At 41.2% G+C, this 19,539-nt stretch overlaps 1 protein-coding gene across 1 annotated transcript; it reads left to right on the top strand.

Moving 5' to 3' along the window:
* Positions 1-8,874: 8,874 nt before the first annotated feature.
* Positions 8,875-12,021, top strand: LOC133461154 (cholecystokinin-like). Its single transcript, XM_061741941.1, has 4 exons — positions 8,875-8,916; positions 9,481-9,601; positions 9,731-9,886; positions 11,605-12,021. The coding sequence occupies exons 2-4, from the start codon at positions 9,481-9,483 to the stop codon at positions 11,739-11,741; spliced, it is 414 nt and encodes a 137-aa protein (XP_061597925.1). The 5' UTR covers positions 8,875-8,916; the 3' UTR covers positions 11,742-12,021.
* Positions 12,022-19,539: the final 7,518 nt, after the last annotated feature.

The following is a 19,539-nucleotide window of genomic DNA, read 5'->3' as shown; positions in this document are numbered from 1 at the left end:
ATTCTGTTACATTAGGCAGCATCAGTACCTGAAAGCACAAACCCATAACTTTGGTACTGCACTTACAGCTGCTGTGTTGCATATGTGAACACAAGTGAAATGCATCAGGTGCTCTTTTAGTCAACTTCAGTTCAAATACGGTTAGCTGATTGCATCTTCTATGAGTCAGATTTCAGCATATGCATTAGATGAAAAGAGGCATTTGCAAAGAGACTGTTTCAATTATGCCTTTGTTGTGAAAGAAAAAAGACACACTGTGATGCAATTCTTGCAACACAGTGTTTTTTTTTGTAATAGAAAAAAAGTCATCAGGGATGTCTTTTCACTGTGCGGTGCCTGTGTTTGCTCAGCAGGAGTAAGCCATATCCACTTTCCTCTGTCTGTGGCGACACACAGGACCATTAATAATTTAGTACATCGTCCAAGTGGAAGCAGGAGCGCTGAACAATAACCAGCCTCTTAGGCTTCACTTCATGTATGTCTATCTGTAAATGTCTTCAGCTTTCATTTAAGGGCTGAGATATGAAAAAGAATCTGTGGCGGAAACGGTTTTCTGTTTTCTTGTCCAATGTGCATGAACAGACACAAGCTCCATCACAGGGCTAATAATGTGTCAGCGCAAAAAAATCGCAATTCCTCCTGAATCTCCTACCACAAGCCTTTCGTTTCTTTGTGACTCAAGCCGCCTTTTACTCAAAAGCTTTTTTAATTGCTTTGAGTTTAGAGAACGTGGCAGTCTTTAATGAACACTCATCAATTTAATTGGATGCTAAATATCCATGCAGAGTTAATATGGCAGCTGACTGCACGCATACAGATAAACACACAAGCATGCACACTATGTCCGACTAATGCAAATGTGCACAAGAACAAACTTCCTTGCTGAATCAGGCTTTCACAGAGGAGCAACAGAGATCATATATTTTGGTGACACGCCCACTGAGTCCCTCATTTAAAATTAACAATGTTTGAAATAGCAGGCAGAACTTCAGCCCTCCTTGGCTGGGCACCTTGCCTAACTGCCCGTCGGACAAGTATTGATCAGGATGTTTCACTAGGAGCTATTCTTTATCTAAAAATGGTGATGCTCATTTTTCTTTGGATGGGAGACCGACAGAACAAGGAGGTCTCCTGATACAAACCTTCTCCAACTAAGAAAGCAGTGCTGTTATATAACAGAGAACATGTCAAAGGTCACAACAAGCAGGAGTTTGTATGCATGTTGCTGACAGCAAAAGCCTGGCTTGTCAGTACAAATATAAAACGAAATGAAATCCAGGTTGGTTGGTGTACCTAAACTTTTATTCAGAGCTAAATTACACAGAAAGAAAAAGGATCTTAATACTGCTTGTTGCAGCTCAGAAGCATTTAAAATAAACATTTTCATCTACCTTCATTGCATCACAGCTATAAGGAGAAACGGTCTCCAGCAGGTCGCAAAGACACTTTTAATATTGTTTGTTGAGGGACTCTGATGAAGCAGGATAGTGACTGGACAATTAAAACTGTCACATCTAATCAAAAATGCCATGAAACGTAACATGAAACCCATGCAAGTTGCGGTTGCTGCTCAGCCATTCAGTTATTTGAATGGAGGTGTTTTTCACAGCCAGATAAACCAAAAACCAACCCCTTATAATATAAACTTTAGAAGATTGATAACATACTTCTGACAAAAAGAAAAAAAATCAAAGACTTGACTGCAAAAGAAAGCACAAGGCAGCTCAACGTTCAGCTGCAGAATGACTCTAAAAAGCAAGTGAAACAATGTTTTCATTAACTCTAATCAATAATATCGACCACCACCCTGAGAATTACAGCTCAACTTAATTTGCTGTTAATTACTAAATGATCAGCGGCTACACAGTCACTGCTTCCCCCCCTCTCTTATCTGAGGCACCTTTCAGTCTCTCCTAATTCCTCTAATCCCCATCATTCCCCTTCTTTTCACCCTTGAGCATCACACACCCTCACTGAACAATTAAATAGGCTTCTGCCTGAGGTAACATAACACACAGATGTGAATTGGGCACATGAGTGAAATATTTATTCGTTGGTCGCTCTTATCTTCCGCCTTCCATATTTGTAAGACTGCCCCAGCAGTGGGAGGAGTAACACTGCAAAGTCCTCCAGAACAAAAAGATTTGAACAATTTGCACATCATAATACGTGTGAGCATCTCCATCATAATGGCCCCATCGCCGCTCTGTGATGACACCAGACTCATCAACTCGTGTGTCAGAGCAATTGATGGGAAGCACAGGATGTAATAGGTCTTCTTGTCCTGTCCGCACTGGTGCTTGATCTCCAAGGAGATTCATTCACACGACACAGAAATGTCGCCTGGAGCCTGGGGAAGAAAATGGAAAAGCCTCATATGTGGAAATGATTCGCACACAGAGATATATAAAGAAAATCAGTGTGTTAAGAACTTTAACTTCTTGTTCTAACTTCTTAAGGCCATCCCTACATGGAATTGAAGCTTGTACAGATATAAATGGCTAATTTGAAGATGGCAGGGATGAAAAAGGTTACAGATCTACTTAAATGCAGTGTATAATGATAACTATTATAATGTGTTACCTTGCAGCATGTCTTTTAATGATTGGTTATTTCTGTAGCTATAGTTTCCTTAATATATTCCATATGGACAAAAGCAGTCAGCTGCCTGACAATTACAGCGACAGTGACATGATCAATAATTACATAATCAATACAAAAAGTCTCTCTTTTGCAGCTGTAACTGCTTCTAGGCTTCTCTGAAGGCTTTCTGCACGATTTTAGGGTGTTTATAGGAAACTCTGCCCACTCATTCCTATTGGATGAGAAAAGCTGGCTTGCAATCTCTGTTCCAGTCCAGGCCAATGGTGCTCGATGGGTTTGAGGTTAGGGCTTTGTTCAAGCCAGTCAAGTTTTTCCACCCCGACTCATGAAACACATCTTAATAGTCCTTTACCTTTCGCTCTGGAGCAAAGTCATATCAGAAAAAGAAACTGTTGCCAAAAGTTGGAAACATAGCTTTGTTCAGAATGTCTTCTTACACATTAGGATTGTCCTTTGCTGGAGATAAGAGGATTAGCTCAAACCCTGAAATGCAGCCACATACCCGTATACTTTCTCCAGAAAACAATGGGACAATGGAGTCCCAAACCCAGACTCAGTCCAGTTATGGTGAGCTTTACACTGCTCCATCAGGCACTTGACCTTGAACTAGGTGATGTGAGGCTTGAATTCAGCTGTTCAGGCAAAGAAACCCATACCATGAAGCTCCAACAGCACAGTTTTCTGTGACTTTTATGTTCCATGCCTTTATGGCTGAGTTGCTGTTTTTCCACTTTCTAATAATGCTACAGAAAATCCATCAGGGATGAAATTTCATAAACCGTCTTATTGCAAAGGTGGCCTTGTATCACAGTATCAGACTGAACGTCATTAAGCTCTTCACAGCGACCTGTTTTTTATCCCTAGTTTTAAATGGAGACTGCATGGCTGAAACAGCTGAATTCATTAATTAACAGGTGCAGAAAGATATTGGTCCTTTTAACAAAAGCCAAAGGGCAAAGGGCTTCAATGCTGAAAACCAAACAGGAATAAGGCAGAAATTAAGAGTCTAATGAGTAGGGATTGGAACCGAGAACCGCTTCTTGTTCGGAACCGGTTACCAGTGATAATTTCTTGGAATCGTTTGCAAATTTTGCAAACAATTCCCTTTCTTAATTCCAGCGGGCACGAATGAAGTCATCAAGGCAGCAGTCAATAGTAAACACGGCACCCAAGCGATACAAATGCTCGAAAGTCTGGTTACATTTCGATAAAGAAAACGACAAATGGCAATACTTTCCAAGTGAATATTTCGTCAAAGGGGAGGAAATACTACCAACATGCACAAACATTTACGCACACAGCATGGAATAACAACCAATGAATGTTGCGTTTCCGATCCGCTCTGGACCAACGTCAGTAATTCTCAACCCAGCAGCAGCAACGTGAGCATGTACTATTTAACTAACCAACGCTGCCTATCATATTAGCACCATTTGCCTCATTGTTGTCCTTTTATTCCAAATGAGAATCAATAAGGGAATCGATAGAGAACCGAATCGTTGAGCAGAAATGAAAAATGGAATTGGAATCGAAAAAGTCTCATCAATTCCCATCCAGGTTGGATTTCACACCTGATTCTAATCAAGGGTCATCATCAGCACCTCATCAAAGTCTGTTAATGACACAGCCACGTCAATCAGGGTGCGTTGAAGCAGGAAAACATCTCAAACCTGCAGGACCAACTATGTGCACCCCTGGATAGAGATAACAGATTGATGGATGGATGTATCGTTTTATGATTGAATGGAATATTCTTGTTGAATTTAACCATCATGAAGCAGCTTGATTGATAGATTGAATTAACCTTGTGGTGTTAGAGATCCAGATCCACCGTATCATCATCTGGAGAGTGAGACCACTTCATGTTTGCTTTGGACATTAGATTCTAGTCTTTTTTAAGATCATTTTTATCCCTTAATTTATGAATAGACCTATGCACCAAAACTGTTTGGTTAGGATTAGGAGAGGATCAGTATTCCAGCCCCTCAAAACCATGCTCAATCCCTGCTTTAGAAAAACCCCTACATGTGAGGTAGCAGTGATTTCAGCCACTTTTGCACTTAGGTAATGTTTAGATTTAATGCTAAGATTTAATGTCTTGAAGCTAAAATGAAAACAGTCTGATTAGTGGGTTGCACAATAACTTAAAGACATGTAGCTTGTTGGTAAAACGTCCTCTGATACATTTCTAAGATACACGTTTAAGTGCGAGACAATAAAACAGAGACTGATGCATTAATAGAGTTGTGAATTATTTAGTGTGTTTACTAACTGTGTACCAAAGCTGCAGCAAATGTCCTCTGCTAGGGGTCTCTTATTTCTATTTATACTAGCATACTCCAGATTTGTATTCTTTGCCAGCATAAATGAGATGCTTTAACATGCATTTAAACTAGACCTCTCTGATCAAATGCTTGTGGCCTGAATTCAAATAGACAGACCTCACAGGAGGGGTGAAGCTGTGCTCGCCCACACTGAAAGGTGAGAGAAATGATCATGTTCAACAGGTTGCCTTCAGGCTGCTCTGCTACCCAGCCGCTTCTCAAAGTCAGACGCACACACCTCAAACTTCATTCCCCAGCCGTACACTAACGCACACGCGTTTCACACGCATGCCTCCCACACCGCATGGTTAATTAATTCTAATTTGACTGGCTGCGGCCTCACCTCCCACACTCCTGCCTTCGTTCGGTGTCTGGAGAAAACGTTACAGCTTTTTCAGAGTGCGAACAAGATGGGCAGGGTGAAGCAAAAGCATGAATGCGAAAGGAAAAAAAGGGAGAAAGTTAATGTTTTGGTGAAAACCGTCCGCCTAGGGTGTCAAATGTTGATGGGTTTTTTATTTTAAAGATATCTGAGAGACATACAAGATGTCCACTGGCATCTGCTTTGAAGCACCCGCAGGGGGAAAAGTGGACTCTGAGAGTGAAGTCATTTTAGAGTGTTTCTTAAGAAAAATGTACTTTTTTATTTCACATGCTATCCGATTAGAACATAAGTTGGACAGGTCTTCTTGGTTAGGATTAGGAACCAAAACTGTGGGTGTAGTTTAAGGAGATGGCAGTTGTTTTCTTTGCAACCTAAAGCTGGTATGTTTAATGTAAATTTAAAAGGTTTAAAAGCTCCGTGGTTGGACAGAGAGGGGATGCAGAGACTGTTTATTCCAGAGTTACATCTAGGGACTAAAGTTGAACCATCTTCTCCACCCACTCCACCCTGCCAGCTCTCAGTTCACGCTCACCACTGCTCTGAAAACTTGAGCTCAAGTATTCAAACTCCTGCACCTTCTTCACCTCTACTCCTTGTGTCCTCATCGTTCCTTCTGCTTTCCTTTCAAATACACCGTCTTGTCCCGACTGACCTTTGTTTCTCTTCCCTGTGGCACATATCTCCACTCCAGATTATCCTCCGCCTGCTTTCCGCTGGCACAACAGATCCCAAAGTTATACACAAAGCACGTCTGACCTTATATGTGAACCTTTCCATCACCATGACAACTGGGAAGGTGCTCAGGTACTCCAACTGCACTCATACACCTCCTCTCCCACCCCAATATACTTTTCTACCATTCCACACTTCCACAAGGCCTCCTTGGGCTCTCTGTCCCACACTTTTTCTAAAGTACTTCTTCCCTTACCGTTCCTCTCCATCCATCACCATTTTCACAGCAAACTCTGCATCTATGGCGCTTCTTTTGTGAGTTATCAAGAACAATATTTGACGCAAGTGCAAGAAATGGCAGAAAAACAATAAAAATACTGTAATCTTGACGAAGTTAAAACATGATTGTACTCCCATTTAACTGGGCTAAAGGGTTTAATCTGGACAGTCTTATTGTTGAGTTGAGTTGCTTGTAGAATGATGGTTACTTAAAACCTTTATCAAACCAGGCGTATAAACAAGTTTTAATAAAACAAATGATGAAAATATTGATTTTTATTTTCTAACCATGTATTTGAGATTTATGAGTGATAACATTAAAAGTGGCTGCCTTATGTTCTCTTGGTCCCCCTCATACATGGACCTCTGGGATGTCACTCGTATATACTTTATCTAAAACCTCTATCAGCAGAGTTTTCTGCCACCTAGAGAATGAAATGTTCTTGCAGTACCTTTGAAATGAATGTTGAAAGTTGAATTTGAACAAATATTCGACTTTATCCATCTATCATCCTCAGAAGTGTGAAACCGATCACTGTCTGGCAGCACACAGTCAGGTTACTATGGATCCCTTTATTTTTTAGTGTTTAACAAATATTTTTTTAAATCAGGCAGTCTTCTCCAGTATAAAAAGCTGCATCTTTTCAGCGCCTGTGTCTGAGAGACCCACTTCAGTATTATTGATAACTAATAATACTATTGATGGCTGACTGGGATAATGTCAGATTAGAAGGGTTTAATATCATAGACAAATAAGTCTTTGGCAGAAGAAATTAAATGTAGGATGGAAGTAACAACTAACATGATACAGATTTATGTAGAAAACACAAACTAGGAGCAACACTAAACAAAACATGCACCAAAATGAGAAGAAAATAACACAATAAAACACAAATGGAGCAACCAAGCATAGAGAACAAGGAAGTAAACACACTGCTGACGAAACAACAGAAATGTTTTTTTTTTTTTACAAAATAAGTAAGCCAAACTAACAAAACTGAAAGGTTTTGATTAGACATGATGTCATGTTTTTTGGCTTAATCTTACGATTTTTTTTACAGTTTTGGGATTAGCTTCCTGTTTTATTTTGAAACCCCACGTCTTTGTGTATAAGTTTCGTCTTGACTTCCCTGGTTCCCATCTGCCCTGATTGCGTGCACCTGTGTCTCATCAAGCCTTCTGTCTATATCTGGTTTTGTGGGATGGGAGCTGACAAAAAACAACCTCTCTAAAACCTGTGAAAGGCGTAAACTGAAGCTCTCCTGCTCCGGTTGTGGCATATGACACAAGTCGTGTTGTCGTAGCATTTAACTTTTGGTGACTCAGATTCAGCAGAACTCGTGCAAAACAAACAAACACCAATAAAAGTTAGCGTGAGAGTGAACAAAGAAGTTGCTGATATTAACAGAGTAATAATCAGAAATCAGAAATCGGTTTATTGGCAAGTACGTTACTGAACATACAAAGAATTTGAGATATGTAACAGTGATATTTTTAGCAGTATAAACAATATAAAACCAAGTAATGGGATTAGCAGTATATGAGTTACTATAAATATATATACACGGTAAGTGATTCAGTGTATAGAATAGTGCAAAGTCGTGTGATTGTCTTTTTATTTGACAGCAAACAAGTGATTCATTTCTATTTCATTGTGTCAGCACACATTACTGATCGTTTTAAGATCACTGTGTGTGTGTGTGTGTGTGTGTGTGTGTGTGTGTGTGTGTGTGTGTGTGTGTGTGTGTGTGTGTGTGTGTGTGTGTGTGTGTGGTGACTGAGGAACAGCTTCATCCTGTCTGTTTTAAATCCGTCACTCATATTTCTCTCCTCACGAGGCTATTTTAATTTTATTCTCCCAAGCATGTCACCTTTAGTTAACAGCCAGTAGATTTTACTTTAGTAAACAACCTCACTGATGGAACTTGTTTTGTTTTTTTGTTTTCTCCACGGTGTCTCAGAACAGCCCCTTTTGTCCAGACTTGTTCCTGTCACGCATCAGCGGAGCATCAGCCTCATTAATAAAAAACATTGACTCACAACGGCTGATCGATAGCCATTGACTCCGGCTGACTGATTTGCCGCACGGCTGAGATCGATGGACAGCGTTAATCCTGCGTGATCAAAGCGTGAGAGCAGGGTGGGAGACGGTGGGGGGAACGTGGAGATGTCTCACTTCAAAACTAAAGATTCTCATCTGTGCTTCCGCCCACTTTTAACACACAAGCACCCACTGACATCGATTACACACGTGGGTGTGTACAAATGTTAACACCCACACATGCCTGACCACCACCAACATCACACACACACACACACACACACATACAGTATTGACAGCTGGCAATGCAAATGTCAGCGTGTCAACCAGGCAGCTCCTCAGCTGCAATTTTATGACAAACAAACAGACAATAAATCTGAAACACTCTGCTGTGTCAATGAGGAAGAAACTAATGTGCTCAGATTACGTTAGCAAACACGCCGTGGAAGGTTTGGGACGCACATGGAGGCAAAACACACACACACACACAGAAACACACACTGAGAGGGAGCTGAGCGGGGAGTATAAAAGGGGCATCCTTCCCACTCATCAGAGAAGTGCTCTCCTCAGTCTCACACACTCCTCCAACACGCCGAACTTCTTCTCTCAAGGTAAGAAAAGCCTCTTTCTCTTGTTTGTTACAAGACTGAGATTTCAGTGTTTTGTTAATCTTTTTTGTTCCTTTTTTTAAACTTCAAGTATATTCACCTGGTGGTTTCTCCAAACCTGAAGATATTACAGTTTGTTTTCCTTTTTTCAATCTTGAAATGAGACACATGGTAATTTATGTGAAAAAAAGAATACCGGCTATTGTACTTCGTACTTTTCTAACTGAAACTGGAAGGATGATCCTAATTTGTAAAATAATTTCTTGAGATGTTTCATAAGGGTAAAGTGGAAATGAGAAATCCTCTCTGCATCGACTGTCAGGTCAGTTTGACCTGCTGAAACTACACTAGATAATCGGACCCTCTGCCCCTGGAAAACAGTTTGAACGCGCTGTCCTGATTTGTTAAACCTCTGCCGGAGACAGACTGATCATTTGCTGCAGAAGAGTAGTTGTGTGGCAGATGGTCGGAGTTTCTCACCATAGAAAACCTCTGCTGTAAACCCAAACTGGACTTCCCTCCTCCTCATTAAAGTGCCGTATGTGCTCTTCTCTCTCCGTGTTTCAGATGACTGCAGGGCTCTGTGTGTGTTTCCTGCTGGCGGTCCTGTGTACAAGCTGTTTGGGACTCCCGTTCTCCTCCCATCCCTCAGATGAAGGCCAGCGCTCCATCTCGGCTCCGTCTGCAGGTACGAGCCGGTCCCCTCAGGCAGAACTAAACCTCTGAAGAACCATCTTTGATGCCACTCTGAATTCTCCCAGCTGCTGCTATACGCTCCCATATGTGTGTGTGTGTTTGCGTTCTGTGTTTGCAACAGCTCTCCTGGAGGCAGGCACCTACAGTTTGGGAGAGCACCACCGCCGGCACAGTCGCTCCAGCCCCCAGCTGAAAGCTCTTCCTCTGGCTGAGGAAGATCCAGACTCCCGTGCAAACCTCAGCGAGCTGCTTGCAAGACTCATCTCCTCCAGGAAAGGTGTGAGGAAAAGGGATTGATTTCTGCTTTTGTCTGTTTGCATCTGCAGTCTGGAGGGATGCAGAAGGTAGACATGGTTGTGAATGTGTGTGAGGATATAATGCACCAAAAAGAACATCAAACAGCATCAGTATCTGCAACAAAGGTTGATTTTCTGAGACAAGAGCTTATTCCTGCCACCCCGCCCGTCTGTCGTAGCTAATTACTGGAATCAGTGCTAATCCAGCTTTGTAAAACAAATTAGTGGCTCTGAAAAGCTTTTGTGGTTTGAAAGAGCGTGTATTAGTCTGTGCAGTCTTCCGGCCGTTCCCCCTCATACAATCTTGTCATCTTATTGCAAATCACTTGCAATCACTTGCTTTTTTTCTTTTCTTTTATCTCATATAAAACAAAACACAAGCCTGTTATAGTTCCTTGTTCTCAACTACACTGCACACACACATGCTCAGGTCCACTCTGCCTGCAGATACTGAACGCTACTAACTACACGTTTTAACAGTAATACATTTTCTGCATCGTTACTGAGCAATTTATGCCTCACATGGGGTAATTATCAGGATTTATGAGATACAGAGAGCCAAAAAAACAGAAATACTTATGGCATGCTAACACAAAGATGAGACTAAACTTTAGCCCAAAGTTACAACTTTAAAAGCTCTAAAGTTTCTACTTTGTGATTGTGTAATATCCAGAACAGGACTCGAGGTTTAGGAAGAGGAAAAACATACTTGGCTGCCGTTTAGTCAGACAGAAAAATCAATGTAATGTCAAAGGGCACACTGAAATCGATGCTTCTGGGACAGCGTGCATCGGTTTAATGGTGTGTGTGTGTTGGTGGGTGTGTGTGCTCATGTTCATGCTTGTTCACTTTGCATGGGTCGGTGTAGGAGGTGTCGTTGTCGAGCCTTCTGCAGCCAATCCTCAGCGCACAGCAGGGAACTGAAACCCCGCGTTCATGTCTGTGTATGCATGGATGTGTGCATGTGTGTATAGGTGTGTGTGTTGTGTAGGAGGATGTGGGTGGAAAAAAAATGCATCTCTGTGAGTGTGGGATTGGTTACCAAATGGATAGCAGCTCCACTTTATTAAAGTTGGAATAATGAATAAAAACGTAAAATAAAATCTTGTTTTTGGAGCTCAGAGATGAAGATGTGTGCGTGTGTGTGAGTGTGTAATTTGTGCCATAATTATTTATAGGCAACAGATGCACAGATTTGTGTAGACCAACAGGGCAGTCATGTGTGCACTGAAAGGGAGAGGCTAATGACACGATGTCAGGCGCTGAAGTCCAGCTGTAGATGCTGCATCCCCTCCTCTGTGCTGCGCAGCATGTGCAAGTGTGACTTCGATCTGCGTGTGTGTGTCTGTACGAGAGTTAATGAGAAAGGAAGCACAGAACCATAACATGGTAACTTAAATAGCCCAAAACTCTCCCAGCGTCTTCCTGAGAGAATCTGAGGCCCAAATCCAGAAACCCAACATCAGCATCCGACAGCTGCCAAGATTCTGTAAATTCCCAAACTGTGAAAGCTGGAATGTGCAGATTAACCCGATTAACTCCCATCGTTCTAAGCCATAATGTAGAAACTCTGACCACAATAACAATGTGACATGACCTGAAGTGCATGTTGTTTCATCTGTGAGGTGCTTGGTTTTTCTCTATTTCAACCAGTGTTGAAGTCGCCTCCCATCCCTCCTCCTCTTTGTCCTCCTACCAGGATCTGTGCGCAGAAACTCCACAGCAAACATCAGAGGAGCTGGCCTGAGCGCCAACCACAGGATAGCAGACAGGGACTACTTGGGCTGGATGGATTTTGGCCGGCGCAGCGCGGAGGAGTACGAGTACTCCTCGTAAAGGGAAGCTGCAGCTCCTGCCTCCTCCACGCAGGCACACGACGATCAGCAGCCAGAAAAACCCACGCTGGCTGGCTCCTCACTGTCTCACAATAAAAAGTCTATTTATGATGTATTTGTTGTACATTTGTTTGTAAAACTGTAATAATGCAATATTCATACGATATGCCACATTCTGAAGAAAAACCCTCACTGTTTGTTTCTGGTTTGTTTCTCTTGTTTCTTTGTCATTTGGGAAGGAGAAGATTTTGGTGTGCTGAGACCGACTGGACTGAATAAAGACTGAAAATGTCCTTCTGCATATTCATTTTTCCAATACAGTGCAGGCTACTCAATTCAAATCTATCGCCACTCTAGGTCCATTAAACCGGCACATACACTGAAATTTGCATTAATAATGCATGCATCACATACAGATCCAACCATAAACACTTGAATGTTAGAATTTCCAATTAAATGAATGCCCCCTCCTCTCCGAAATGCAATCCTTAATGAAAATTTCCTAGTTTGCTTAGTTTTGTTGAGCTCATTAGACATTTCACAGAGCCCAGTGTTAGTACCTGAGTGACATGCCTTCAATGCTTTTAAATAGTTTTATAGGGCATTACACACTATAATTTACTCAGAGATTAACATATCCACTCATGTGCAGTAGTGCCCTTTAAATATACACTAACAAATTACATTAAACCCATGTGCAATTAAAGTTGCATTAGAGATGCTTGAAATATAAGAAACCAAGGATAGTATTTAATCAGTTATTACCACATGTGCCTCACTAACTAATTCATATGACATGAGACCAGACATGAGATGTCCGTTTCTCACAGGGGCAGGTGTACTTCTTTCCCTAGATGTTTTTAAAACACAACTTGAACCTACGTTGGACACTTGGATGACTGTTTTAAACCAAATTCACTGCCATTACCTTAAACCCCGGCTTCCTCCTACAATCCAAAAACACTTTGTGTCAGGTTAAATGGTGTGAGCACATCAGGTCGGGGACCAGCGTGTACCCGCCTTTCACCTGAAGAGGACTGGCATCTCAACAGATCCCTGACACTCTAAATATGAATAGCTGGGTATAGATACTGAATGGATAACTTAAATCGTCTGGCTTGTTGCTCTGTTCACTTTTTGTTTTGGGAAAAAGTTGTTTGATGCTTTGTTCTTGCTTTTTTCTTGTCTTTCTTTTCTTGTTTGAAAACATTTTTCTTTTTGGGAGATGCAGTGCTGCGGCATGAGTCCCCCGGCTCTGTAGAGATGTGTTTCAGGCGAAGGGGCTGCATATGGTTTGCTCATCTGTCATTGACACTTAAGCCCCAAACTAGCAGTTACTCAAATTACCACTAGGGGCTGGCCACAAAAGAACGTTGGTCTTCCTCACAGGCTGTAAATAAGACAGATGAAGCATCAGCCTCTTCTTCTTGGTACTGAGCGCCGCCATGTTTCCCAGGAAGCTGGCGGGAACACGGCCACCGTATGTCAATCAAAGGTAGCTGTGGCTAGCAGCTTCTTCAGCGGATCTGGTGGTAAATGTTTACAGCAGAATATACATGTTGACTTGACAGTCAAAATCCAATATTACCATCGCATTTAGCTGACTGGGGCGGTAAACACGGCTGGTTGTCTCACTAAACCTGGTAGCATGACTATTGCACATGAGGATGTGATAGTGGCTAGCCATTGGGTGAGTTGGCGTTCAATCATTCATTCATTGTTTTATATAAATTCCCCTGGTGTGTTAAAAAAATTCACCCCCGTCAAAGTTGTCATGTATGTGAAATCAAACAAATGTATTTATTTCTGCGGTTACTTCTGAGGTTTTAACATGGAAGTCAATGGAGATCGACTCACTTTTGTAGCCAGCCTCTAGTGGCCAGACGAGGAACTGCATCTTAGCTCCACATCGGCCTCAACTCAGAAGTTGAACTGGTTGTGCTTGGACTGGCCCGATGGAGGAGGAAAATTATTTTTCAGAAGTAAACAAAATATCTTTTTCCTCTTAATGAAAATTACAAACTATCTATGTTGTAGTGTTTAAGATGATGTTTGAGATAATTATAAGGAATATGTTTGAGCACAAGTGAACTATTTTTTACAGTGGTTTATGCATATTATTAAGGAAATCCTCAGTTTAATCATGTTAATCACGTTGAAATGTTACTCAGGATCATCATTAACATCTCTACTACTACTACTACTACTTTCATTCAACAGACGCTTTTATCCAAAGCAACTTACAACTGAGAGAACAACACAAGCACAAAATCACATAGGGTCCAGCTGGATCAGTGCTGGTCAGACTGTTGAGAGTCCAATTGTTTTTTTATCTATATTTTTGTGTTCCCTTCCCGCCCTTGATACAAAGTCCCTTTATACAAGAAAGCAAGGTCTAAAAAAGCACCATCATGTGCCGAATCTTTAGCTTGCTCTTAAAAGTAGGTACAGACCCTGCAGATCAGACAGAGTTTGGTAGGTCGTTCCACCATCGGGGAACAATGGAGGAGAATAATCTAGTTACTGATTTCTCGCCACCGTTGTGTTGGAAGCACCAGGCGTCTTTCCCTGACTGAGAGCTGTGGAGAGGGAGTGTAACTCTGCATGAAGCAGTGAAGGTATGCAGGAGCCGTTTGGGTAATTGTTTCTTCATCTTCTCTCTCTTTTCTCTCTTGGGTTGGTTGAAGACCAGACGTGCTGCTGCGTTCTGGATCATCTGCAAAGTTTTAAGTGAGCACGCAGGAAGGCCGAACCAACAAGGAATTACAGTGCGTGACATGACCAGTTGCCCATCTTTTCCACTGGTTGGTCAATTAAAATCCTCAGTATGGATGTAAAGCTTTTTTCCGGGTTGTGGTGTGCATCGTTTCCTCTCTTCACTCCTTCTAACTTCTGCTCACTGTTGAACTCTCAAGTCCACTCCCTTTGAAAGGCATTGGACCTCGTTTCATGCTTTAGCTTGCTTTATTGTCGAGGGTGAAGGGAGGCTGGAGCAGTTTAGACAGAGACTGTAAACTACACCGCGGAGAACCGAAGCCCCAGGCCTGAACACAGAAGCCTCTTTTCCTGTGAGGACACTGTGGATCACTAGAAAGAGATATTTTTTTGTTTGTTTCCAGCGGCAAAAGTCAATTTTTCCATTTTCTTAAACAGCATAGTGCAAATAAATTCACTGCATGGAATGTATTGCACCCTGGGGTGGTGGTCATAGCACGTGTTATACTTGAATAGCTGGAAGACAATCACATGACTGCTTTAACGGGGTTTTGTTGCAGTGGCTCATTGTATTATGGGGTGCATAAACAACAGCAGCGTGCTGGAGATTGTAAATTGTTCGTATACCATTACTTACATTTTTTCAGTACATGTCAGTGGTATAAAAATATATTTTCAAAATAGCTACTGTCTTCCCTTGATGTGCAAGGATAACAGCCAAATCGTGTGCTTAAAAAAACGTGATACTGGACCATCTGTAATGATGCTAGATTTAGAGAAAAATGATGACTCTTAGGATACGTCTGATGTCAAGAAATAAGGTAGAAATAAGCAGAGGAGATGAAAGTGGGTGGAAGCTTCGCTGAGAGAGAAGGCTGTGCAATGTTCAAAAATATCTTCAAAAGAATGTAAATAACTTTGAGACATAACTTCTTTTGTCTAGAGGAGATGATATTGATTGATTATTATTAAAACAAGCTCAGACATGTGTGTAAAGATTTGCTTTTGGGACGGCTGAGACCTGAAAAAACGTAATATTTCTTCTTTTAATACACTGATCTCTGTAAACGGCAATGCTTCAGCCTGCTGAAGGTGTTAGTAACGGACAGAGAAAAGTCCACACTTGACTTGTGGGTGATGAGCGATGCCTATTATGCTGCTCCTGGCGGCATAATGGCCAAGTGAAAGCAGTGTCTGTGTGAGTGAGGGGGATCAGTGAACAAGCCGGGTAAATTATTCAGGGGGTTGCGTTCAGGCCCCCTGAGGGAAGGAGAGTGTTTGCCATGTTTTCGTGTGTATTGGACATTAAAGCCATTGGATTGGACTGAGGACACACTTGAAGCAAAAATTTACAGAGGCTCGGGATTAATGGCGGTCCATGGGATTGGATCAAACTTTGTTTAAAGGTCTGGGAAAGGAGGACTTCAGAGTTAAAGGCACAACAAAGATATGAAGGCTTCACTGGAACTGCCAGTAAATGTCTCTGCTGTGTGTGCGTTGTTTTGTGAAGATTCAAAAATAATGATAAATAAATAAAGCAAGATAGTCAAAGATAAATGTGTACGAATTATTTTGCATCTAAAATGGAGTCATTCAAACAGGCAGTGATAAATAATTTCTCTTATTTTTCTGTCACAGTGGACAGAATCACACACCCATGAAAGCAGCATGTGCTCCAATGTTGTTGCTGTCATGAAGATCCAGCAACAGTGATGGGCAGAAGGCCCAAGAGCTATTTCTCACTCTGGCTGAACATCCTGTTTTAATTGTCCCCTCTCTGTTCCCAAAACAGTTTTTCCTTTGACATCAGATGAGTCAATTCAAATGCATTTTCCAGGCACCAAAACACTTCAGAGTTTCAGGCTCAAGACATATACAGACGTGCAAAAGTTAGTAGCCCCTATGTTTTGTGTAAAAACCCCAAAATAGCCTCATTGTAATGGGTAATAATAAGACAGACAAACAACAACTTTTATCTTTTATTTTTTTAATGGGGGTCCGGGAGTGTCATGCAGATGGTAAGAAGGAATTTCATCCAGGTCTTCTGTTTATTATTTCCATTTTCAATCCCTGCACCATTCGTTCCTTCCATTTTCAATTGACTATAACATTTATTTTTAAAAGACTGGTTACTTGCTTGTCTTTGAATCAGATAAATGTTAACAAAATTAACAAAGGGGCTTATAATGCATGTTTTCAATTTTAGGCTCATAATAAAAACACAAAAAAGGAAAAAAAAATAGACCACGGGAGAATCAATCCATCTCATTTCTGTTTTAACAGAAAAAAAAGGAAAATCAGAAAATGACCCCTATTGTTCCACAATCGGTCAACAGAAAAGGACTTGTATCCCATTCTTCTTCCTAAAATTGAAACATAAAAAATGGGAAAGTATTGTTTAAATGATTTCAGGTTTAGAAGTTTAGAAATGGGAAAATAGCGTCCCTTCTCATTCTTAACTTTGCTGTAGGTGTTTTTTTAATGACCCTGGAAGACGTTTTGCCGTGAGGAAGAAGGAAATGTATTTTGATAAATAGTCAGCCTTTATTAATGTGGCTGAAAATTACAGCAGCATTGTGTTTCATTTAGCTTCAAATAATATTTTAAAAAGTAGTGTGAAATAAAAAAAAAGTTTTTTGACAGAGCGAAGCTTCAGAGGACAATCAAAGTAGCACAGACGATTGTCAGCTGCTCTTTCCTCTCCCTGATGGGCATCTACACCTCCTGGTCCCTCAGAGGAGCTCAGAACATCATCAAGGAGAGTTCAGGTCACAGTTCTGGCAGTCGTTGCAGGTGCATCGAAGCCATCACGACCCTGAACCATCAACATAACTTAAAATGTGCATTATCTCACCCTGTAATATAAGTCTGCCAAAGATTCTGTGCTGGACTGGCGACCTGTCCAGGTTTCCCCCTGCCTGTCGCCTGTGACGAGCTGGGATAGACCCTTATTGACCCTCGTGACCCTGATGAAGCGGGGAAAAAAAATGGATGGATGGATGGATTCTGTGCAATACCTTTTTAAACTGTTTTTATTGGTTTAATTTTCATTTTTTTGTGTCTTCATTTAAATATAAAGTCTCTTATGTTGTATTTATTTTCTATCTTGCACTTTATTCTATTCTATTCTAATTGTATTTGGTCTACTTAAAAAAAACACAATGCAATATAATAAAAAGGCTTTTTTTCATGATCAAAGTATATCACCTGCTTTGGTGTCTAGTGCAACATATCTCTTCATCTTGAAAATATTGAATGTGTATGGACTATAAATACTAATTTCTAATTTACTATTTGTAAAAATATGAGTGCAGAGTTACTGTAAGGTATATAACATTATTCTCTCTACTATTTACAGAAACTGTTTCAATACAATCGTTTTTATTGCTTTTCATTAAATTCAACTCCACGGTTTTGTGGTGATTCCCTGAATCTCCACTGATGATACCAATTTTTACCCAGAGGCAGTGAATATTTCTCCCCGGTGAGTCTAGAGAGCTGCACGGAGACCAGGAGCAAAGCGTCTCAGACTCCAGTAATGTCCTCCAGTAATTCATATAATAATAAAACTTGTCCAAAGCAGCTTAACCTCTGCAGCTGAAAGATCAGATACATATATGTGCATGTGTCTGTCTTCTCCTCAGGTCAATACACCTTGCTGTGGTCGGCCACCGGCTGACAAGCTCACACACAGTCATGATTAGATTCAGCGGGGCTGAGGCCGCGGTCCGAGGCATCCCAGCCAAAGTGAAAGATACGCTTGGCACTGATGATGCAATCACCCTCACTGAGTCTCAGGAGAATGAGATTATAGACTCAGAAAGCACAAGATGTAATATGAACTAATGTTTGCTCGCAGTTTATAATTTTGAATTAAGGTTAATGTTGTTTTTAATATGCACCAGTGAACTGTTAGCTCCCCACTACTGGAAACTAAATTCTAGAAAGATGTATGTCTCGGTGGAGAGTTCCCGTCAGGGCCGAGATCAAGACCTCTGCAAAGTAAAATGAGATGAAGCTAGAGTCAATGTGGAGAAAAGGGTTTCACTCCTTTGTTGAATAATTTCTAGTACTGATGAAGAAATGACAGACAATATAACCCAGGTGTCTAACTTCTGCAGGGCGGACCACTGCTGGCCTGCAGCCAGCCAAGGAGGGTTTATCCTGCCTTGTTTACTTCATCATAATAAAGTGACCACCTGGATTTAAAAAATCAAATGAGCCTCCCATTGTATAATTATAAAGTTATTAAACCCTAACTGATAGAGGGAGTAACACATCCTGTGGTCATGAAAAAAATGTTTATCGGTTTCATAAGGGTCCAGTTATTGGTGTGCATGAACCATAAAAACACCCATCTTGGGAGGCTATTTAGCTCAGCACAATAAGCAGGTGCCCCATATAGCTACAGAGTCTGCAGGCAGTCCAAGTTCAACCCCTGGCCCGTGGCTTCCCCCACACTCTCTCTGCCCCCCTTTTCTATCTCCACAATGTCAATAAGGTTCACTAGAGACACAAACTTTTTTAAACAAATAAAACATCTGAAGAGATTGCTGAAACTACTAAAACAGGTTTAGAAAACTAAAATTAAACTACTTTATAACCGTCCAATTCATCATGAAAACCTGGAAGGATAGTGGGTGACCATCATCTTTGAGGGACAAATGACAAATGTGGTCAGGAATAAATCTTGAAAGGCCGTGAAAGGCAAGTATTTAAACGTTTGGTAAAATCAGTTCGGAAGTCACAGCTATACTTATTGGTGAAAGTAAGATACTTTCCGCACAAACAATGCAAAGGGAGAAAGGCAAAGAGATTGGAACGAAACAGCTGTCAAGGTCCCGAAGGTCATGTGACCTGATGAGTCCAGAGTTACCCAGAGTTCCAGAGGGATGGGGGCATCAGGGTGATGACATTGCAGAAACATACTGAAACGATGCAACAGTGAATTCATGCTGTAATCAAAGCTAAAGCAGGTTCAACTAAATATTGGAGTGTGTGACTTTCTTTGGGAGCAGGTGTGTAAATTAACACGTGGTTTCTGATGGGCATGCTGGAGTGGCCAAAGATCTTCTTATCTGCCC

Source organism: Cololabis saira, chromosome 15, assembly GCF_033807715.1.
Source record: "Cololabis saira isolate AMF1-May2022 chromosome 15, fColSai1.1, whole genome shotgun sequence".
In the NCBI taxonomy this organism is placed as follows: domain Eukaryota; kingdom Metazoa; phylum Chordata; class Actinopteri; order Beloniformes; family Belonidae; genus Cololabis; species Cololabis saira.
This window is presented reverse-complemented; position numbering and strand designations above follow the sequence as displayed.

Bases quoted from the DNA above. Each gene is read 5' to 3' on its own strand.
- LOC133461154 (XM_061741941.1), top strand. From the start codon at position 9,481: ATGACTGCAGGGCTCTGTGTGTGTTTCCTGCTGGCGGTCCTGTGTACA. The intron at 9,602-9,730 runs GTACGAGCCGGT...TGTTTGCAACAG, and splicing joins CATCTCGGCTCCGTCTGCAG to CTCTCCTGGAGGCAGGCACC. The intron at 9,887-11,604 runs GTGTGAGGAAAA...TCCTCCTACCAG, and splicing joins ACTCATCTCCTCCAGGAAAG to GATCTGTGCGCAGAAACTCC.